Source organism: Neopsephotus bourkii, unplaced genomic scaffold (assembly GCF_033783945.1).
Source record: "Neopsephotus bourkii isolate Nb327-2 ecotype Australia unplaced genomic scaffold, CSIRO-AGI_Nbou_v1 NB_1768, whole genome shotgun sequence".
Lineage (NCBI taxonomy): Eukaryota > Metazoa > Chordata > Aves > Psittaciformes > Psittacidae > Neopsephotus > Neopsephotus bourkii.
In genome coordinates this window covers 4,753,383-4,777,167 of record NW_026902242.1, presented here as the reverse complement: position 1 = coordinate 4,777,167, position 23,785 = coordinate 4,753,383, and the positions used below count along the sequence as shown (strand labels likewise).

Here is a 23,785-nt window from a genome sequence, read left to right as displayed (position 1 = left end):
GGGTCTCTGATCCAAATCATGCATAAGGATATTTTTACTGCTACCCTAACAGGGGATAGCACAATGTCTGCTTCTCTGATTTCATTCTCAGAAATGACTGAATAATTGATGTTGAAATTGCCCCAAGATCTTCAACACCTGCCAGGAGAAATTTGAGACTGAATGGTTCGAGTGAGGCAAAGACATAAACACCAGGTCTTGGAATGCAAATTGTTAGCAAACCTGACGAGCAGCTTGAACATAATAGGTGGCATTGTGTTCAGTCCCTGGGTGTTTTAGTTCAGGATATTCCAAGTAACACAGCTTCCTATGGAGATCACTGCCTACTAGCTAAGTTATTCTACATAAGCAAGATCATTTCAGATTCGTTAATGGCAATTATGTGTTATGTGTATGTGTTATGTGTATGGGTTTAGCTGCACCTTCCCTAACTTGGCAGAAAATGTTTGCTTTTAGGTTGACTTTCTCAGTTGCTGTGTCCTGCTATTAAAGTAATTGGTCTCTGTTCCTTGTCTGACCCAGAAGGGGATACAGATAAGGGTAATTATCTCACTTAACCACTCCAGCAAAGAGCTGTCATGTTCTCATTTAAGACCTTCCTTTCCCAACCCACCTTCCCACCCCAGTTTTAACCAGGGAAGTTTCTTGGTGAGAAAGTGGAGCTGTAAGTGCAGGCAACACCAGGATTCATTCTCTGTGAACAAACACCACAAACAAACAACTCATAAGAAATAATGAGAACCTTCTGATTAAAGGAGAAGGTTGGAGTCAGGAAGCTTTTGTTTAGGACTGGCTTTCTTCTATAGAATCTGAGAGACTTTGAAAAACAACAAATCAAAACCAGAGGAAAATGCTCCTGAGTTTTCACTGCTGAAGTATTTCTGTTGCTGATGCTGATAAACATGTCTGAAAAACTTTCCTAAAAACTACAGGGAGCCTTGACAATGTACGTGTCGATCTCCCTTCCTATGGTTGCTCCACCATAACAGCCCAAGCGGGTTGTATTGTTACTGTCTTGATTCACACTTAAATCACCGTGAGTTCCTGAGTACTCCAGGATTGCAAAGTTTTCTTTCTTTTTGTCTTGACAAGAAACATTACATACCTGAAAGAGCAGCGAAGGTTCGTTAAGTGAACGTGGACCCTTCTCATGCTAATCTTGCAGGAAAGTGGCTGTAGCTGGATACAGGACTTGGATGAAGCATAAAATCAGCATCTTGTGCATGTAGACCAGGAGACTAAAGTCTCCAAGCTGGGCTTCTTACCGGGGAGAGTGAGCACAAGCCAGCATACACCTCTCTGACCAAGTCATTAGTGCTCTCATAAAAGAAAGTATTAATTAATGCAGTACCCTTTTCTCTAAAACTATTTTTTATCTCATTTCTATTTCAGGTTAAACTGAGTCAACCCTCCAAAATGTCAGTTCTAAAACTCCCTACTCCCCACTGAGTGCTGCAACTACTGAGCTGTAGAACCAAGCTTCTTCCTGTCAAAGTGGTAAGACAAAGTTTAAAATTCATCTTGGCAATTTGGGCACTTGCAGGATTGGACAGGTAACAAGCAAGAAGTTTAGGTATTGCATTTTGGAGGTGGATGTTTAAATCCCTTATCTGAGCTGACCTTTGCTTCCTGGCGTTTTCTTCAACTGTAACATAAAAATTCCCAATTTAGAATCCTAACATAAACCTCTCCTCCCCAGTCTGAAATCCTGTGTTGGAACTAAGCAAGGAGCAGAACACCACCTAGTGACACATGAGAAAATTACTCATCTGTTACTAAACAATATAAATGTTTTATTTGATCATGTTTGAAAATCAGAAGACTACTATAATTAAAGTATTTCATTTACAATTTAAGAAAACTCTGTTCTAGTCCTGATTTAAGTGCTGTCAAGGATGCTGAGAGGTATCAAAGGGACTGTAACGATAGGACAAGGGGTGATGGGTTCACACTGAAACAGGGGCAGTTCAGGTTAGATCTAAGGCAGAAGCTCTTCCCTGTGAGGGTGCTGAGGCGCTGGCAGAGGGTGCCCAGAAAAGCTGTGGCTGCCCCATCCCTGGCAGTGTTCAAGGGCAGGTTGGACATGGGCTTGGAGCAACCTGCTCTAGTGTGAGGTGTCCCTGCCTGTGGCAGGGGTTGGAACTGGATGAGTTTTAAGGTCCCTTCCAACCCAAACCAGTCTGGGATTCTAAGTATCCGATAGCTTTTCCTAGGCTAACTGAAAGAATACAAGAATTCTGCTTGATAAAAGCAGGCCTTACTGCTGATTCCAGTGGTTTTACGTGAACTTCAGCTGCTTGGAATCTAGATTTTATTAAAAGTATTTGTTCCACTTGCTGTTTTCCTGTATTCACAGTAAGAATGAAACACAAGGAGAATAAACAAAGAGAATAGTTCAAAAAGGGCCAGATCAACAGTGAAAACTCATATTAGCACATGAGGACCAAGCCACCAAATCCTAATTATCAGCCTTCATGGTTGGCATTGTTCTTCTACAATTACTTTTCTTAATTGGTTGTTAAAAGTTATTAATAACTGTGGTTATTTTTTCAATATAATCAAAATACTGAACTCTTAGGGAAGAAAAAGTTAAGTTTCACATGGAGTTCTGCATTTGTATGTGAAAGCTCCTTTTTTCACATATTTTGAACGTGCACAAAGGGAAGGAAAAGTTATTTTCTCTCTTTAGAGGTTCTATAGACAGAAAATTACTTTTGCAACAGCTGTTGAATTTTATTCCAATTTTCGCACCCATTATGAAAACTCTCCACAAATTAATGAATAATGAGCATCTTTATTTCCAGTTAGCTTAGAAGGACCCTTGAATGCTTTGGAGAAGGGATTAATTCTCTTTCTTTCTTTTTAAATCCCAGTTTCTGATACAACCCCTTTACTTCCATCTATGCTAGTTTGTCAGCACAGATTCATTCTGCATTTTCACTTGAGAACTGGAACAGATTTTATTTTCTAAGCAAAACCAACCTAATGCTCTGATTCCTGTACAAGATGGACCAGTTCTTAAACAGCTTTGCAAAACAGCTTCAATCTAAATCAGTTTATTGCAGTTGCAGATGTTGTATTACTTCTCTAAGAGGGCATTTTCTCATTGACTGTCAGACAGTCGTGCCCCGGGAGCAGTGGGGCCCCATCCCGCCTCTGTCCTTGAGCGCTGCCCGCTCCAGCCGCAGCCCTCCAGGTGGCTATCGAGGGAAATAAGCGTAGGGCAGGATGGCTCCGCCCGCGCTGCCGCCGTGCCCCGGCCGGCCGCTGGCGCTTGAGCCCCGGGGAGGGCGATGCGGAGGGACGGCTACGGGCGGAGCGGAGCGGGGCTGGCAGCGGCGGCAGGAGGAGCTGCCGGCGGTGCCACCGCCCGGCGCTGTGCTCTGCGCTAACGAGCGTTGCCCCGCTGCGCCCCAGGCCCGCCCGCGGGCCGGAGCATGGAGCGGCGCGGGGGCCCGCAGCAGGTGAGCGCCGCGCTGCAGCACTGCCCGCGGCAGCAGCGGTGCCAGGCCTGGCCGGGCCGTGCGGGGCTGCTGCGCTTGTCGCTATGGGCGAGCTGCGCCACTGTGGCGGCAGAGGGCTGGCCGGTGTTCAGCCTTCTAAGTGCTCGATCACAAATCTGGTTTGAAACCTGACTTCAACTTCACAGGAAGTTTGGGGGTTTTTCTTCCTTTCTTCCTTTCATTTTAGGATGCTGGAGATGGCGTTTCTGAACTGAGGGAATGGAGACCAGTGGTTTACAGAAAGTGTACGGACACTCTGTGGTTGCTCCTCTTCTTTCTTTACTGGGCTGGTTTGGTAAGCATGCTCTTTTTCTGGAAGACAAATCAGCTCTGAAGTTAATGGGGTGCTGCACAGTGGTGTACTAAAGCTACACTGAAATTCTCTGGGCACAGGTGTTAGGGTGCCGGGTTTGCACTGAGATACAGCTGACTACCGTGGTGGTGCAGTGCTTTATTGCAGTGTCTGCTACACACATTTTTTAAGTTCTGCCCATATGTTTTGGGTGCCACTGTCTATACAGGACTGAGTTATTTAGAATTCACTGTTCTGTAAATTGGTCCAGGATCTGACAGTGCACTTACTTCTACTTATTCATTATAGCCTTGTTATCTTGCAGCACGTGCCTGATATTACATCAAGTCACTATCTGTCCCGTGCTTGGAACAGCATGCAACTTTTGGGAAGAGCCTTTGACTTCCTTAAGTATGAATGCTTTGTCTGAGGCTACTCAGAATTCTCATGAATGTGCTAGTAATCAGTTTTCAAATCATAATAACTTTTTTTTAATGGAAGCTAACGCAGAAGAACACATACATATTTGGAATGCTGCATAAGCAGAAGGTGAACTTTGTTGGGGCTTTTTTAACATGCTGTCTTAATGCTTAGTGCTTTGATCAGTGGAGAGAATGGCAAAACTTAAACCTGTCAAATGGTGAGGATTTAGGATTTTGTTTGTTTCCTTTTGCTGTTCTTGTTGTTCAGTTCCTTTGCAATGGCTTATTGCATACCCATATTTGTTTTCTTTTGTTTGATCTGTTTTTTAAAGATGGATACATTTTTAGTGACACTGATTTGTTCACCTAGTGGAAAATTTGAAGCCACATTAATAACTCTGGGAATGCAAAGCACTGGCACATAGACACACCCCTCCAGCAGTCATACAGCTGCAGCTGCCTATTGCTTAATCCTTAAGGCTTGTATCCAGCATTCTACCATTTAAAAATCATAATTCACATGTGTACAGTATTCACCATCCTGATGGCAATGGACCTGTGAGAGCCATCTTTAGAATGACAGAATTGTCCTGAAAGCCTGTTTCAGGTTGAGTTCCAATGCCAGCTCATTTCTCCTTTTTCCTCTGAGAACAATTTAATTATTAACAAATATTTTGCTTGGCAGATAACCTGGATCTGAAAATATTTTGTTATTGTAACAAAGATCACACCCACAGGTAGTGTTCAGCTACACTTGTAGAGTTTCTGCAAAGTTCTCCATATTGAGACAGCATTAATGTGCACGCATCATTTAAGAACAAGTAGTATTTGACTAGTTAGACTGCAAATATATAGGTGAAAATGAGACTACACTGGGGACTAAGGAAGTAGGTACTTACACATTTGTTTATGAGACTCAGTTTTTGCCCAGGTCCCATCTTTAGTCATCAGTGTTAAAAGCAGATAACAAATAAAGGCTCTCAACCTTAACTGAGAAAGCAGTTGTGCTGGATCTGGTATGTGCACTCTGTCTCCAGCACAGCTGTTATTCAGCAATACCCATGCAAAGTAGTAGTGGTCAATGTGAGACTGAGAAGATATTCTGCTGCAAGCACTTGGCCCATAGTTATAGAGCCTAGTGTATTGTCGTTGGTGTGTGTGAAATATGGTTTACACCCCATGGGACAGAGCAGACAACTGAATCACTGTGTTCTTTAAGTGCTGGAGTGCTGTAAATAACCCCCTTGGATACAGTTGTGCTGAGGCCTTCACCAACTTCCCAGAAGAATTACTGCTTCTTGGCACTTGGAAGGGTTCTTTAAAAGGGCCATTTTCACCTTCAGGGGACGTGTGAGCAGGGTCTAAGCTGCATTCCTAGGCAAGGTGTCTTATATTGACCAATGGTCACTGCTGCTTGGCCAGGAGAGGTGCTTAGCTGCCCCTGGGGTATAAAGGGAGCTGATTCATTAGGGCTTTGATCTGAGAGCACAGCATGTGGAGTGTCACCTGAGTGCACAGCTTGGCTCTCTCCAGGTTTTTCACGTGTGTTAAGGAATGTTCCTGAAATTTCAGGTAACCTGTATTTTAATTCTACTTCATGTGTTTAAAATATACTTTTGATTAAACACACCAGCAGCTGCAAGGGCTCATTTCAGTGGATATGTTGCCCAGGTGTCTTGAAGGGCACCTGAACAATGAGCAGCAGTGAGCACATGTGAAAAATTACCAGTTGAATAACCTGGCCTAGGTGGGTAGAGGCAGTGTTTAGCATTTTACTGCTGCTTTCCTATTACTTTTAATCAGGACCTCCTATTTTTATTTCTCCTGTGATATTTTCTGTAACTTATATACCTTCAAAAATAGATGGAGAGCTCTAAAGCGGCAATAAAGCTAAACTTGTTATTCTGACTTGGTCCAGCCTTGTGCAGGGGTGTGAATTGTAGATTTGACTGGTTGCATTTACAAGACCCAAATGTATAGGTTAAAAGGAGCATCTATTGAGGAGCCGTTGGAGCATGATTCCACCTAATTAAAATATATTTTAACAGATGTTTATAACTGGCTATGCTGTGATGGCTGGTGCTGCAGAAAGGCTTGTGCTTGGATATGACAGTTTTGGGAACGTTTGTGGTAAGAAGAACACCCCTGTAAAAGGGGCACCCCTTTCTGGACGGGACATGACTAATAAAAAGTAAGTAGACCAGATAATGTGTAAAGAAATCAAATGTTTGAGAACTTCATACGATGTACATCTAGATGTCAATCGTATACATATATGTGTATATGTATATATACACATGCTCATTATATAAAGGAAAAAAAATGTTTGAAAATGCTACAAAATGGTAGTGAAACTGAAAGGTTAAAATGTGCTACATTGTTATGCTTTACACTGCCTTGTTTTTATACTGAATCTTAAATAGAACTTAAGCCAAACTAGCAGTCATTATATATGGCAAATCTTTGTACTTAAGGAAGTTGCATGTTGAAGTTCCCACTCATTCTGTCAACTCCCATGAACTAGTCCTTGTAGAATGGTACCCACCTTGGAAGTTTCTGATCCCATTCAAGAAGGTAAAATGAAGTACAAAAATGTAGCATGTTCTCAAATTGCTTCTTAACTTCTGACTTCCATTATATGTGGAAAAGGAGTTTCATTTCCTCTGTAGCACTTTAAAAAGATGGAAAGAAGGCTCAGAATTTAAACCTATAAAAACCAGAAAGCTTTTTTTTTTTTGCCCCCCCCTTTTTTTTTTTAAAGAGATCTTTTTTTTTCTTTCTAGGTATGTGTTCTTTCTGAATTCATGCAGCCTGGAAATGCAAAACCTTAAAATCAGTTCACTTTCCCTGTGCGTGTCTAGTTGTCCACAAGAGCAACTCAACTCTTTGGAAGACCTCCAGAGTTTTGCAAGGAATAATGGTGTGCAACAGGGTTTATGAGTATCTTAGTGTATCTGTAGAATAGTTGAGGAGCTTTCGCTTTGTTATTCTTATGTTTGCTACGCTAGGGAGTAATTTCTTGCTGTTAATTTCCTGAGCAGACCATGACAACAGAAAACAAAATGTCTTGTTTCTGCTTTATTTCAAAGCCATCGTTTCTAGAAATGGTACAGCTCTCTCATGCAAATACAGTTGTTGATTAATTCCTGCACAATGCAGCAGATAACTGGCTGCTAAGGGTGAACTGGTCTGGTCTGATGGGGGCACTGGGAGGTGAACAATGCTATGTGAGAAACTTTGCCGATAGATTCGTTTAAATGTAGCTCAAACTGCGGTGGAAATATTAATTCCAGAGATACATAAATGGTTTTATCCCTTTAGACTTCATACCCCAAAGTATGCAAGATGGATAGGATGTCAGAAATAGCTATTGTGCAGAAGAGGCAGCTCGAGCTCACTCATGTCCAACGTGTAAATGAAATAACCTTCATTTAGCTACAGTGAATAACTGTAGCTATTGGGTTTAAATTGGGCGCCTAACCCTTATTCCATAGGGTATGCATAACCTACAGACCGTATGAATGTGAGTGGCTATTTTTACTGATGGTCAGAATTCGACTCTTCTTTTGCTTTGTTATTATGTTTGGCAAGGATTGCTATTTAAACTGACAACATTTGTTTTCATTTCATTTTAGGGTAGTTTGCCATCATTTGATATGTACAGAAAGCTTATACAACTGTGATATTCTATAACTATTTTCAGTGTAACTGAATATAATTGCATGAAATTCCATCTCCACACTTAAACTGCCTGCATGTTTATCTGGAGGGAGAGAGAATATTGCATTATGAATGGCTTGAGTGTATCTAGCCTTTCTTTCCCAGAAGCATTATATAATGGAGCAGAGTATTATTAGCAGAGTACCTGTTCCTATTTAGCCTAGAGCCCAGAAAATGTTAGTTTCTGGATAGATATATATTCTGTTCTAACCTGTGAGGGGCCTGGCTCTATTGTAGTTTCCTTCATTTTAGGTTTTTCGGTTATCTTAATGAGTAAGAGCTTAGAGCTGAAGTATCACACTGTGGAATAAACAGGGTGCCTGTTTATGTATGGAAGATCCCTAAATGGTAACTAAAGCGAAGTCTGGAAGGTGAAAGGTTCCTCAGAGGTTGTTTTAGATTTACCTAATTCACTAGTTCGTTCTTTATACACCCACTGGAGTATCAGGGATGAATGTGGCCTGCTAAGGGATCAAGGTAGAAATTGATAATGCTTAATGGATAATGTGTTTTTCTCTAAAGCTTTAACATACTAAGTTACCTTTCCGCCTTTCTCCCCTTCCTAGGTTCTTGTCTTTGCATTTACAACCTGAACATTTCCAGTTACACACTAAATGCAAAGGCAGCTGAGCTGTGTCCCACACTGCCAGTTCCACCCAGGTGAGAATTACTGGGTACTTTCCTACACCCTGGATTTCAAACAGCTTCTTAAGGATTGTTATTTCCTCACATTTTGTATCTGACTTAATATTATACAGTCAGAATGGTTTTGCTTTATTTATTTTTGTACGTGTCCTTATGAGTTCTCATGTGTGCCTATGAACATGCCAGTGTCCTAACCCACAGAATGAACAAAGACTGCATTCCCCCATTCCTCTACCCTTTAGCTTTAGCTTTCCTCTCCAAATCAGGAGAAAAGCACTCCATACGAGGAGTGACTTGCACAGACTTTTGCTCTCTCCATCAATGCCAAGGAAGAAGAGCTGTGGTCTTTGGCCTTGTTTATTATCCTGAACCCAGAAATTTCCATCAGGATCACTTCATAGCCAGCTGGCTTGAAGCATGGGTATGTGGATGGCACTGTCTTTAACATTTGGCATTTGTGAGTCAAAACCCTTAAACCCATGATTTTAAATTCCACTGTGTCATGAAAGTACAGCAAGGAACTGGAATCTTCATGTTTGCAGAGCTAAGTCATCTGCTCTGAACAAGAGAAAACAGAGAAAAATAGATGAAGAGAGCAAGAGTACTATTAGTACTATTGCTTACATATAATAATTAATATATAAACTGATATATATGTATTAGTATAGTACTACTTCTTACTACAAGCAAAGCTGGTCAGAGACGTTGTTAAGTGTTGATAGATAAACCTCTCCTTTGTAGGTATGAATATGTCTCTGTTGTAGTGCAGCATTGCCAAAGTGGGATAAAAAATATATTCAAGAGGCTTGGCTGGCAGTGCCAAAGAATTCCGTATGTAACTATTTGGTGGTGATAACTGTACCTTACAAATATTGGTTTGATGTTGCTTTTAGAACACTTACATATCAGAAAAACAATGCAGAGTGTTTGTGGTTTAGAATTATCTACAACAACAGAGCTTACAGCTATGTTGGCATGAGTTTAAGTTTTACATAAACACAGGGAAGCAAAGCAGGTGAAGCCGACTAGAATGGGCATAGGAGCTACATGCTGATGGGCATTGAGATGGTAGTTTGTTTCTCCTCCCAGGCTGTTCTTGAATGGATGTTCTGGTACACTGATACAGCCATGCTGCTTGCTACGAGTTTATTTTGTAGATGAAACTACCCTGTGGAACAGACCAATGTCCAGTGACTGCTTGTGTCAGACTCTGTGCAAGGTCTGCTGGGTTACAGATCACACTGGCCAGCTGCTGTACAACTGTACAACTGCTAAACTGTGTGGAGGATGCTGGTAGGGTACTGCAGAGGGCTTGAAAGAGAATGGTGGAATGTATCCCTGTGCATTGAAGCTGTTTGTCCAGTGGTTAATATTTTTTTACCATCTTTGTTTTTAACCTTCTAGTAAATCTTTTCCATTATTTAATCGCTGTGTTCCACAAAATCCGGAATGCTATTCCAAATATGCATCTGTCTTAATAAGCATGGTTAATGAAATGGATGTTTTTCACCGAATTCTGGGTGGAATCTTGGCAGGAAGAGATACTGTGATAGGACTGAGTGTCCTTGCACTAGGTAAGCTTATAAATAAGAAACAACTAATGATATTCAATTGAAGTATGAGGTTTCAAATGTTTCTATTAACTCTGCATGTTTAATTTCAAGATGATCTTTTTCATATTTTCTGGGCAGAGTTGTTTTTCTTAAAGTGTGGTTGTGTTTTATCAGGGGGCATTTGATAGACTGATGATATCCAGCTCTATGAAATATCATTCTGTGTTTCTTGATATGCTCATGTACTTCATTTCAGGGGACTGTAAGAAATTGTTGATGAAAAAAATGGCATTAGTATGAAAATTTTAACTTCAGCCTTATACAAAATATTACTGAAAAGCTAATAATTCCCAAGGTGAAACATATCTATTCTAAGTTCACTATTAATAAGCTACAGGTAACTGTATGTTTTAAATGTTAAAATAAAAAGGTTGCCAGCTTTATTAAATGCTGCTGCTTCTGAGACCTTTGTTTAAAAAGAAAAGCCCAAATTCTGCAAGAACCTTAAATGTATGTTTAAAGTAAAAGAGTTAGGCTAAATGTGTTGGAACACTTGTAATAAGCTCACTTTGTATATTTTTCAGCCTTCTCTTTAATCCTAGTTTTAGCCTTCAGATTCATTCGGACAGTTCTGGTTCATACTTTGATTGCACTGGTCATATTTGGGATGTTCTGTAAGTATCTTTATCTTTTAGCATATGCTTAGTTAAATGGATCATGTCACTAAACTGAAGGAAAAGCAGCCAAGCAAACAGCTGTCCTCTGTCTCCATGGTATCCTCAGTAAACTTAAGCTTAGCACAGCCATTTCCAGGCAGAGCCCTTCTCACCTCTGGTGCCAAGGCCTGGCTGTGCTGTTCCAGGTGCTAAGTGTTGAGATGATGATGGTGCCTGGATACATTTCTTTTGGCAGATGAATGCAGTTATGGTTTCACAGAAGTTCAGTGAAGTTTTACATCACCTGCTTTAGAAACGGAGAACTATAGGAATGTCATTCCATGAAAGTTAGTTTTGTATCTCCTCAGTGAAATGACGTTCCTGAACTTCAGAATAACTGCAAGAAAACCAAACATTCTGCTGTGGGTTTACCTCAGGCTAACAGACCATTACGTGCATTTTCTCTGTGATGATTGACACTGTGCCTCTCTGCTAGGTGGCAGTATTCCTGAGCTGAGTTTGAGTGAGGTGGAAGGGCAGGAGACTCTTGTAAGGGAGGCCAGGCAGACATCAGCCTGCCAACAGCAGTGTACTGCAGCCTGGGGTGTGCTGCCCACCTTTACGCTGCTCTTGTTTGCTCAGTTGTCTCAGGTGTTCTCTGGTGGCTCTATTATGACTACAGGAATGATCCCAGCACTGAATTGGAAACAGAAAAGGAAAATGTAAAGTTTCTACTTGGATATGCGATCTTCTCAACAATAGTTACTGTAAGTAGCATTTTACCTTGATCAGAGCAGAGGCTGTAACTTGAAAACCTCAACTACAGTGCTTCTGAAGCAGTAAAAATAATTCCTTGTTCCTTCAAATGTGGAAGTGAAAATCAATTATAAGATCTGCTTACGCTCATTTAAATACTTTTATACCTTCATTGTGAAATTTGTGTGTCAGAACCGGGCTCTGCCACACTTCAGACCTGTACAAACACTTCTAACGGTGGTATAGGAATACAAGAGTCCCAACAGTTTGTCTTTTTGTTTCCTGTAACAGGTTGTTTTGCTTTCTCTTATGCTTGTACTAAGAAAGAGGCTTCAGTTCACCACGCAGTTCTTTCGAATTGTTGGTAAAATCATTGGCAGAATTCCCTTCCTGCTGTTCCAACCATTCTGGACCTTTGTGATTCTTGTTGTGTTCTGGGTATTTTGGGTTGCTGTACTACTCAGCCTAGGAACAGCAGGTAAGTATGTGCTTTCCGTGGTTTTGGATGAATGCTCTTTCTTAATTTACTTCTTAAATATGGGGCCTTCTGGTGTTAGCGTGCAAAATGAGGGTCGGCATTGTTACACAGCTCTGTTACTCTTCTTTTGTTTGTTTTGTTCTGTCATGAAGGCTAAACTTTGTTTCTGCTCTGTAGGTCAGTGACAACTGCTATTACCATTTAGACTGGTACAGCAGTATTTGGATTAATCCAGAGCTTCTTGCAGTTGTAGGGAATGTGCTCTCTATAAATAGTCCATCGATATGAAAGATCTGCCAGAACAGATTTTGAGTATAGAAGTGATGTTACTGAGGGACATACCACTATAAGATCTGTCACTGATGGAACCAGGGTAAGTTGGATGCTGTCTCTTGGCCCAGCATCACACCATCAGAGAGAAGTGGAGGTTCTTCCATGCAACATCACACAAAGAATCTCTCTGCAGCTCTGGGGATAACACCTCTTGCAGATATCAGCCTTTGTACCTAGGAAGCATTTTATGATTTGGGGGTTTGTTTTATTTTTTTTTACTTCATTTTAAATTTCAACCTTTCTGTAACTAAGCCCATTTGGCAAAACTGGCAGCATTCCTCACTTCCATGGATCAGGTACCTCACTCCTCTTCCATCACAACTGCTTCTGTCTCAGTCTCATCCTGTTAATTCTGGCTCTGTAGAAGACTCACTTCACTTGTAACATGGTAGTCTGTCTGCCTGAGGCCATGCTGCCGTTGCAAATCATTCAGCTGTTGCTTAGGCTAGGCTAGGATCTATTTCTGTCCAGATTTCATTGGAGAGTTATGCAGGTTTTCAAGGGTCTCTGTTTCTGCTGCCTTTCCCCCAGCAGCTCATATCTGTCAGAAATGGCTCCTTGAAACGCTTGTCTGGCTGATAACCTGCTTCTCATGCAAAAGGGTCAGACCTAGCAAGGGCAAGTGTCCCACCTGCAGTCCTTCTGTGACTTGTTCCTGGCTGATTAAATGGTCAGTCAGATTCTCTTTACTTTAGGTGTCCTGGATATTCCTTTCCCACACTCCTCTGAGTTGGGTTTTCCCTTTGCTAGCCCCAGCTTTGTGTGGTTGTTAGCTTTCCTGCAAAACCTTCATCCCACTGATGCACACATCAGCCAGGCTGCAGTAATTTTCGCACTGGCCTCGTGGGGTACCATATCACTGGTTCACACCAGTCCTTTAGAGAAAGGAGCGTCTCCTCAGCTATCAGCCAACTGTTCATTTCAGGCATCTGCCTGAATCAGATGCAATTTAAGATAAACTTTAGTAAATCTGGGAGCAGGTAAATAAAATTAATCATAACACCCAGATTTGCTAAATATATCATTAAAAATAACTATTAGAGGAAGTATTCTGTTCTTGATGTTCAGCCAAGGTGGCCCATTACCCACAGGAAGATTCACTGGTACTTTTAATATGCACAGATAAGGATGGGAAGCTTGCCCTTGGTAAATCTAAATTTGGAAAATGCCAGCTGTATATGTTGAATTTAAAATCTTTTGAAAATGCAGCAGTCATTAGAAAAGTAGAAATATTTTAGCTCATGTGACAGAAGCAGCTTGATGGTAAGTGCAGGATGGGAAACTAGTCAGGTTATTTCCTGGATGCTTTTACAGACTTTGCAGGAAAGTAGTGACTTGCCCATTATATCTGAAAACAAATTCCACATGTATTCACAGGGAAATAAAACCCAATGAAAAGTGCTCTTGAGAAGCTCTTTATGCTTTTTCCATGTTGTGCCATTTTTCTTTCCCTGGATATAGTCTTTGTTTCCTGCTAGATGTTTCCATTCAACTTCTCTTTTTCCTTTCTTTCTCTGCCTGCTTGGAGAGTAGCGTTCAAACAGTTTATGACCTGCTGTGACACTCCTAGTGCAGCACACATCTCCTGACTCAAAGGTATTTGATTTTTGGTCTTTTCCCTAGTCTAATAGGAATGCTGATGTTTCCAGCAAGTTAGACAAACAGTACAGAAGAAGCATAATCATGCTGCACAGCAAATAATCTAAACCACTTCTAAGTTACCAATTTTAACCTAAGCATGATGTAGGTAGAATAACACCACACCACATACCCGATTATTGTTCTAGTTGAAATGCGATTCTATTGATTGTACCATTTGCATTTGTATCTATTCTTTTTTGTTAAGCAGACAGTGGTAAACGGTGGCTGTTGTTGCTCACGGGATGTAAACTGAGTTCTTAGCAAAGTGCAGGGTCTGAGGTGTTTATGTAAATAACATGTAAAGGACCTGCAGCAGCCTCAGTGTCCGCTAGATGCCGATACTGCAGTGTGGGAAAGCCTCTTCTCAATCGGCTCAGTTGTTTACAGCAGATCTGATTCCAGAGTACCAGCAAAGGCAGTTTTAGCCTTGTAATGATCTGCGGAGGTAGCAGGGGGAGTCGGATTGTTTTATCCAGCCCTCAGCTTGAGGAGGTTTGTCGGGGTGTCCTAGGAGGTGGGTGTAGGCAAAAATGATAGTTGTTTGGAATTCCAGTCGCATATTCTACCTTGGATTTGTTTTGCAGTTCAAACCTGGGCAAGTGAATGGTAGACTACATTTGGGATTGGGAATATTCCGTCAGATTGTATTTCAACTTTTAGACCCAAATATGAGTCCTCTAAAACACTGCATATTAAAGCAGCTCACAGTAAGGTAGCTCTTCGGGGGTTGTTTGGCTGTTTTAGGATGACTTGTACTTAACATATCCTGTAAAAATACGTACATATAGTACTGTATGGTTACTAGAAAGGAACAGCTTTGTATTTTTAGCTTGCTATTGTGCTGCACCTGTTCCTAATGTTTTCCTTGAATCTTCCCTATTTAGATAACATTTATAGCATCTCTGCATTTTACAGCTCTGGAGCACATGATCGTTGCTTCAGCTGTGGTGCCCCTGATCTTTATGTGACCACACAGGCACTTTATTTACATCCCCTCCAAAAGTTAGTGTCACTCTGAGAGAAGACTTAATGGGAGCTATAGAAAACTATAGCTAACACTTGGAAAGGTACTTATACACATGACTAACTTGAAACACATGGATAATCCTATTAGAATCAGTGGGACTACTTATGCATTTTAAGGTAGGCACCTGCTTAAGTATCTTGGTAGTTCAGAATCTGTAAGAGCAGCAGAGACTAAATGAGTTCCAGACCTAGAAAACTAGGAGAAATGCCAAGACTCCACTAGACTTGAGACAGCACAAACAGTGGTACCAGTTAGAACCATTATCTGGCTAGGAATGGAATTCAGCTCTACTTTGGAAAAGCTGATATGTCTTGGGGTTACTGAGTCTTTCTGTTTGCTAATCTGTGTGGCATTTCACTGCAGAACAAGTGGCCATGTGGCACAGCAAATGTGTTTCAACTTCCCAGCCTGCAGGAGCTGTGAAGTTCAATGGCATAAACACTATGCATGTAATGTAGGATGAGAAGGCGGTGTGAGATTTTTACGTAGTGAAGGTGCATCCTACAGGCAAGCGAGCAATAAAACTGCCTTGTAACGCTGTGCAGTAGCAAAACCAGGAATAAAAATGTATTTCCTGCAGGGTCCTTGACGTTCCAGCTACAGTCAGCTAGCTTAGCTGTAAATACCACTACATGGAAAAAGGCTAAATAAAATAACACAATCAGTTCTGTTGAAGGAAGCATGAAGATTCAGTGTGTGATGCCAGAACCTTTCCTCACTTAGCAGTGGGAAGGGCCCACCATATTCTCTTGTTAACAGGAACTGATAAACAGGCTCTCAGTATTTTCTGGTCAGTAGCTCTTTGTTTCTGGTAAGGAAATTGCTGGACTAGACTTCCTAGGAATTTTTGTCTCTTATAACAGCCTTATAACTGCAGGCATCAGCAAAACCTTGCAGCAGCAGTTGCCGAGAGAGAGCATAAGTGTGAAAGTACCAAAATGTAGCTAATGATACTGCATGTCCACACTGCCTTTTGCATTACTATGCTGCCCAACATCATGGCACAGCACTGGGCTGCAGAGTCAGGTGGAGAAACTCTTTTGAAGCCTGCTGCAAACACTTGTGCCTGTTTGCAGTGTTAACAACGCTTCTTGTGAAGCGTTTGCAGCAGGTCAGTGCTTGTACTGATCAGAGGTTTTCAGATTTGGTGATTCAGCTGTAGGGACTAAAGTTCTTTACTGACTTCTTAATGTTATCACTGAAAGTGTATAGTACATCAGAAAGAGTCATGACTCTTGACAAACCATATTTCAGCTCTTGGTTGAGAAAACATAGCTCGTGTGAACAGATAGACCACAGTGGAGTGATGAGGAAAATGGCATATACTTTTCGCAACAGGGTATCTAGGATAGCTTTAAAGTTTAGCTGTGCTACTAAGACTGACATGAAAAGTACCATTGCATGTAACTCTGTTGACACAGTCATGCATGCAGGGTAGGTCCAGAAGACAGGGATTCAGTCACACAGATGTTTACACTGGTAAACAGGTTTCTGTGAAGTGCCAAACCCAGTTTGCATACCTAGACAGCAAAGTGGTCAATGGTAAACTCACAGCAGGGTATGCCTGATGTCTGTGCAGCAGAGCACATACATGCACGTGTATAAAGCTGGTCAGGAAAGGCAAAGCTAAAGTTGTCACTGCAAGTGGTTATTTCAGTAGCTGGTACAAAGCAAACAGAATTCTGCCAGTCTTCATGACAAAACTATAGAAGCAAAGCCTGAGATGTGCCCTTTATGGAAAAGAAATTGTCAGGTGAATTGTATGGTAGAAAATAGGTTTAATTTTGCTACCAAATAGCATAATGACTTTGCATAAAAATGAGGATGTAGGAGACCTTCTGGCCTATCATTTGCGTAACCTTCATCATTAAGGGCTATAGTATGTGGTGAATGAGCCTATTTGATGCATGCTGCAGGCAAACAGCTATCTAGAGCCTCAGGAAGAAGTCAGGGAGCTGGAAAATCCCTTGAATTCAGAATGGTATAGTGCATATCTTATTTTAATGTAACAAAGTACATGAATCTGACCAGTGGCTTTTTCACACCATCATGTATCTTGCATTTCACAGGGTTAAAATGCATTTGAATATAATGGAAGCAGCAGTATTTCTGTGAATGACCAGCCGTACAGCACTGTAAAGAGCTTGCTAATTTAGCTAAAATTGGTAACCTTTCAGGAAAGAAAGTAGCTAGAGCAGATGTCAGTGTTTGTGCACCCGTGTAGCATTTTTTGAGCCTTTCAAAGCACTTTCAAATATTTTTGCAGTGGTACAATGAGCTAGATGAATATTTTTCATCCTTTACAGACAAACAGACCTTGGTTCTGAAGACTTATAAAGCTTAGCTAAGCCCAATGGTATTGCTGAAAACAAATCTTTATTGTTTCCACTTTTAGCTCTTCTTGAGTATTATTATTGAGTATTATAAAAATAAAGGACAGAAATAAGTGAACCATTTCGTAGATAGCATTACATCTGTGGTAGTTTTGAACTTGAAAGTGATATGCTGTTCTGTGGGAGCATATAGAATCATAGATTCATCATTTACATTGGAAAAGACCTTTAAGATCATCGAGTCCAACCACGAACCTAACCCTGCTAAGGCCACCAAATGAACACATGAATTATTAAAGCTGAAGCTATAATGCTGTTCTAGCAGTAATAGACAACTTGATGTCTCTCTTTCTTTCCTTCATAGAGTTAGAATAAGAAACTACTCTCTTCCAGAGATGGTTTTATTCTGTGAACAAGTTTATCTTTAAGGGTGATAGACTTAAAGCTTGGTAAACTAGAAAAAATAGCAGGTTGTGGACCTAGAAACCTTTCACTAGTAGTGACTGTCCTAATGCCCCTGTCCCTGGCTAGACTTGAGGGTCAAGTGTTTTAAATAGGATTGCATAGGGCGAGGTCGGATTGCCAAGTTATCTGAGTTATCCTCACCTTTGGTGAAAAGCCGTCTATTGGATATGCAATGAATTCTTTGTTATGGACAGAAGTGGAGGCAATTTTTTAGCTTTAATAAACAAAATTATCAATATTTCTCAATATAGTAGTGCCACTGGAGCATATCCTACCTTTTTTTGGTTTGAGGGGTTTACGTGAGAGCCCACCTTTTTGTGCCTCTATTTTGCACAAAGATCACAAAGTCTAGAGAACAGAAAACTAGTTGCCATGATTCTATTTGGATTACAACATTTTGCCTCTCTGACTTTCTTAGAATGGATAGAATTAAATAGCACCTGAATTTATGTTTTTATAATTCTGTTGAAGAAAAGTTAAGACAAAGGGTGTAGAGGCAAGTCTATGCACTTCTTTTTTTCCCTCCTTGTCTGGTGTGTTATAATAATACAGTGGTGTGATCCCAATTCCAGGTACTGCACAGACTACTTCAGGAGGACAAGTGGAATACAGAGCTCTGTCTGGAATTTACTACATGGCATGGTATCTTTTCGTTGGCCTGATCTGGACTAGTGAATTCATTCTTGCCTGTCAGCAAATGACAATTGCTGGGGCAGTGGTTACTTGTTACTTCAACAGGTGAGTGTAGAATCATTCCAGTATAGTTTGGGGGATTTTCCAGCATCACTTTCAATCTTCTTCTAGACAAAATAGTCTGAAACTGCAGCTTATGTCAGTATCTCAGAATCCAGTTTAATAGAAAATAATGTTGCTCATTACAAGATCTTGAGAAAAAATTTACAATGTATGTGGTATCATAGAATCACAGAATGGTTGGGTTGGAAAAGACCTTAAAGTCATTCAGTTCCAACTGCTGCCACAGGCAGGGACACCTCACACTAGAGCAGGTTGCTTCAAGCTCCTGTGTCCAACCTGCCCTTGAACACTGCCAGGGATGGGGCAGCCACAGCTTCTCTGGGCACCCTGTGCCAGCACCTCAGCACCCTCACAGGGAAGAGCTTCTGCCTTAGATCTAACCTGAACTTCCCCTGGTTCAGTTTAAAGACCTTCTCTGGCATCCTTGTAGGCTTCCCTATCAATGAGATTCACCCCTACCACTGGAGTTATTGGGCCAAACTGTGTCTTGCTGCAAGCCAGCAGAGCTTGTTTGACTCTGCTGAAATTACTATTCAGAAGGCACAGGCTGCATTTGACCCTTTTGCAGGAGCATTGTCTCCAAATGGAGATGCAATAGATAGCTCCTCTGTAATTTCATGTATTTGCGGGCAGTTTGACCCCATCCTAAGTGTTCATCCCTGCCCTGGGTTTCCATGTGGTCTGACTGACTGAATGTCTAGCCTGCTACTCTTTTTCCAGGTATTTTCAGTTAACTGTAAATGCTTTTAATACCATGGTTAAAAATAAAAAATTGTGTAAACTTCCTTGAATTTTATATTGCCCTGAAATGTAAATGTGGAGTGAATTGAGGGGAAATAATATCTGAGATATACTGTTAGTTTAGACTTGCAATATGGTAAAATGAAATTGGTTTGGTTTCATGCACTGGAGTGGTGCTATGCTGTCGTTGGGGGGACGATTTAAGTCTCATGGCACTTTGATTTTTTTTTGACAATGAAGAGTAGTATCCAGAAAACATTGTTTCTCGTAAGTACTTTATGAGCTCTCTCACCCTTATTGCTCTGTTCTTTGCCCAGTGAGGAGATCTTCTGATCAGTGAAAAACTCTGGCATTTTAAGGTGTTTCTCCATTTTGTATTAGAGGAATGCGGTGATAATCTCAATTTGCTGGATAATTAGCCCTTGAGGAAGGTGATGTGAGAGTTAGTTGGGAAGCCTGGCAGGAGGGGGTCTGGGGACCCTGGCACACTAGCTGCGAGCCATCTGGGACCACAGGGCTTGGGAAGCTGGGAAGGGAGGCTTTGGGCTCTCCAAAACCAAGGTAGCAGGTTTCTGTGATTGTCTCTAGAGTGTATCGCTGGGTGCTTCAGTTGCTGATGGGAAGGCCTCCTGCTGAAAGGATTCCAAATGGTCTGTTCCCTTCCACCCAGCAGAGACAGCCGCACAGCCCTCACTTGCAGGAGTGACTCCAACAGTGGATCAGTTCCAGCCAAAGCAGTAGAGCTACAGGAGTCACTGCCCACCATTCATTTAAATGATGTTTTGTCATCCCATCCAGAAAACCAAGGCAAGGAAGTGTTTAAAGTGTGAGGATCCTGTCACTCCTAGGATTCTCTATGCAGCCAACAGCCATGCCGTGCAACTGGTGCTCTAAAAGAGTAGACAAACCCTAAAATACTGCTTTTTCAAAGGTTGAGATCTGCACAGTGACACTGTCACAGAACTTGCATTTCTCATGTCATCTTTTTCTTACTGAAAATCTAAACTCAACTAACATGGCCGTGGTTCTGTGGGTCATGGGCTGCTCTTTTCTAAACAAATGTATGTACCTCAAGCTTCAGCAACTGATTCAGCTTTAGCAGCTGAATGCTGAGACACCAAGGGTTCGTTTCAATTGGCTTGCTTGAGAAAGCACTGGGAAGGAAAGCAGTTTCACTGACTTATTGGGTTGTATGGTGCATGTTGGTATTTTATGCCACCCAAATCCCCAACACAAAAACACTGTCCCAGTCTTATTCCAGGGAAGCACCTGTAGAAACCCCTGTGATGACATTTACTGCTCTGTTGGGCTCTTCCACTTTCCAGCTATTTTTGACTGCTGCAGGGACTGGCCACAGAAGGTTCCTGCACCCAATTGTGTTGAAATAATCTTGCGTATCTACTGTGAAGCCCTCCTCTTTCTTGCCAGGTGACATGTACTGTGTTGAGAGAGTTGTGCTTCGAAGGTGAAATGCAGTTTCTCTGTGCTGGTAATCCCTTTTCCTAGCCTTAAGGCTGTGAGCACAGATCTGCAGAGCAGTAAGGGAACGGGCAGAGGCTGCTTAGCTGCAAGAGCAGCCGCACCATCAAGGGCAAGGGTTATCTCAAGCTGTTCCAGCAATTCTGAGCTAGTCTAGCTGTGTGTTTTTAATGTATCCCCTGGGGCAGCATCATAAAGGCATGTCACAAGAGTTTGTTTATGATACCTCACAGGGAGGCTTTCTTCTTTGCTTGTAAGTGCTCCGAGGAAATGGCACGGCCTTTCCCTGCGGAAATCTCAGTCCGCAGCAGGCACAGCAATGTGCTGCATGGCCAACAGCCACACTGGAGTTGCAAATGGGGAGGGCATAGGGTCATTTTAGGTGGATTAGCTTTACAGGTAGCATATGTTTGTGAGAATACCACCACCGAAAATGGAGTTTGCCTTTTACTTCAGATAAAACATGAATATATGAAAGATTTTGTTCATTTAATAAAATTAAATAAAATTTTGCATGATTACTTTTTGTGACTTGTGAAAAGGGGTCAGTCTTTTAAAAAACCTTCAATGTTAGTATTATACCTTACATGAGGGTTTATTTTCATTTTAGGTATTATGTATGCATATTTACCTTTCCAGTCAGATGAGGCTTTTCCCTTCTAGGTACTTGATCGATGTCACAGACATCACAGTCCTATCCATATCTGAGCTTATTCAGTAACTCCAGTGCATGTCTGTCACTGCACAGGGTTGAAATTAAGGAAGTATGTAACACTTCTAAAGCATTTTACGCTAAATCCCCCTTTAGGCAGTCTTTGAAACAGATGAGGCACAACTGAAGAGAACTATAAGCCCAGCTCTGAAAGGGACAGGCTTTTAAAGAAATGTTTCTTGTTCTCTTTCATATATCTATGTCTTTTGGATGTGTCAAGATGGCATTTTTTTCTCCACGCACAAAGAAGTGTTTTTAAAATGAAAGCTGAGATGCATGTGTGATGATTAGATTGAAGGGAATTGGATGTTAGAAAGATACTGAGTGTCACAGAGCTTACAAGAGAATCAAGACAGTTGGCAGCACCAAAGAAAGAGAATTATTAAAAGCTGATGTGGTATTGGATCCAGGTTCACAGGATTTTGGAATAGTAATGTGCTATGTAAATCAAACAATCCTGTGGTCACATAAAGTTGGAATGCCAAAGAGGAGAAGCAATCTGTGGCCCTACTCAGTCTCAGTCTTGTAACAAGTTTTATCAGGCAGACCCCTGTTTTTTGTCCCTGATACCTTGTGTGCATGCAGTGGAGTCTACAAGCACAGGATTCACAAGGAAAATCTTTGTTGTTTTTTCTAACCTGGAAGCGCAGCAACAAACCTTGTCAGACCCTGTTCTTCTGAGAATACCTTTACTTGGAAAAGAAGGTGTGGAAGAGCATCCAAACATCTAGAAATGCATTTAAACTTCAAATTTTGACATTCCTGCTCATTAGTGAGTCCTGTTAAAAATATCAGGTCCCTTCCTCATTTTTTTTTTCTTCAGTAGGAAGTAAATTATTAACATGAGAGTCCTCTCTCTATTTCTCACCATCGGTTAACATTCAACTGGCAGATACTTAGTCTTTTATATTCTAAGATCTGGCTGAGACTCTAATTTCTAAGGTACAAAAGAAGGAAAAGGAAAGAATGGGATGATATGAATAGAATAACTTACCTATATTGCTGTGTATGTGCTTCTAACACAGCAACCCCAACAAACTGGCTTATTCAGTATAAAATTCCAGTATCCCCCAAGCTGTTCCCCTAGCTGTAAGACCAAAAATAATAAATGCAGCAACCGCTTTCCTGGAATTTCCTATTTAAAATAATGTGGTATATTCAGATATTTAAATACAACTTTTTTGCTTGCGAAGTATTTAGTGTTTTGAATGAACTGCAGTGGTACCTCCAAGGATTCTTGTAGAACCGTGATGCCTCTCTAGATACAGTGTGTATGATTGATACCCTTGTAGAGCTTTTTAGCCCCAACCAGTCACTCTCATATCACTGCCTTTTTATTTCTTAGTTTATTGTGCAAACTATTAACTGTTCAAGATAACAGATGTTCTGAAGGAGTCACTCATGAAAATAAGGCATCTTCTTTGTGATATAAGGTTTGATCTTAACTGCTGAGCCAAGTTGCTGCTGGTCTGTTATCTATGTAAATTTTACAGTGTTCGGCCAGTTGCTGAAGAGTTGCTTTATAGAAGGGCTATTTATGACTGTTGATGGGGGGGAGGGGTTAATCTCCTGAAAGAGCTTTTTATAGGTATTTATAGCATTCATCTAATAGGTTTTTTCCTTAGCATTTGAAAAAGGGTGGGGGAGTGGCTTGAAGTTCTTTTCCTGGTTTTTATGTACATTCTTAAGAGCTGTGTCATACTACTGTCTGTAAATGATTGACATTAAAGTGACCTTTAGAAAGGAACCAAGAATTCCCTCAAGAAACAAATCATGTTCAGTGAATATGATATAATTATCTGAACAGCATTTAAAGCAAAAGTTGACCAAATTGCATCAATAAAGGCAGATATTAGATCTCAACTGTAGATGTGAAAGCTTGTGCTATGTTTTCTAGTTTGTCTTTTATCTGTAAAGCAGAAAGAGCGGATTCATTCCTTCAGCCTAAGATCTTGCAGAAACAACAGTAAAATGAAAGACTGTGGAGAATAGAAGTGACAGAAACTGGAGAGAGGGGTTCAAGGAAGTATTTTCAGATGGTGTTCACTTACTTCTGGTATTTTCCATTGTAGGTTTTTTCTAGATCTTTTTCCATTACTGAATATACAAAAACAGTCATTGCTTAAGAATTAAACTAATCCAATAAAAGTTATACACTTGGCTGCTTTCCTTTGGACTAAGGTGAACATTCAGATGAAGTCAGTAAGAAAACTGGGGTTGTTGAAGTGGGAAAAGAGATACTGGCTTAGTTATTGAAATCTCCCAATCCTGAA

General features: G+C 41.0%; 1 protein-coding gene and 1 long non-coding RNA gene across 3 annotated transcripts in view; both read left to right on the top strand.

The window, feature by feature from the left end:
- The first annotated feature begins 1,392 nt into the window (after positions 1–1,392).
- Positions 1,393–23,785, top strand: part of SLC44A3 (solute carrier family 44 member 3) — a 36,373-nt gene continuing 13,980 nt past the window's right edge. Inside the window, exons 1-10 of one of the 2 annotated variants that reach the window (XM_061378871.1) lie at positions 1,393–1,497; positions 3,691–3,798; positions 6,266–6,408; positions 7,001–7,137; positions 8,504–8,597; positions 9,987–10,156; positions 10,720–10,809; positions 11,434–11,558; positions 11,839–12,025; positions 18,397–18,562. In XM_061378871.1, coding sequence (XP_061234855.1) covers positions 6,266–6,408; positions 7,001–7,137; positions 8,504–8,597; positions 9,987–10,156; positions 10,720–10,809; positions 11,434–11,558; positions 11,839–12,025; positions 18,397–18,562 — 1,112 coding nt within the window. In that variant the 5' untranslated portion in view covers positions 1,393–1,497; positions 3,691–3,798. Of the gene's footprint in view, positions 1,498–3,407; positions 3,465–3,690; positions 3,799–6,265; positions 6,409–7,000; positions 7,138–8,503; positions 8,598–9,986; positions 10,157–10,719; positions 10,810–11,433; positions 11,559–11,838; positions 12,026–18,396; positions 18,563–23,785 lie in introns of those variants that run through there. The other variant, XM_061378870.1, reaches the window with a different exon arrangement.
- Positions 20,338–23,681, top strand: LOC133225931 (uncharacterized). Its single transcript, XR_009729324.1, has 2 exons — positions 20,338–20,681; positions 23,433–23,681. It is a non-coding gene; the product is annotated as an uncharacterized LOC133225931 (long non-coding RNA).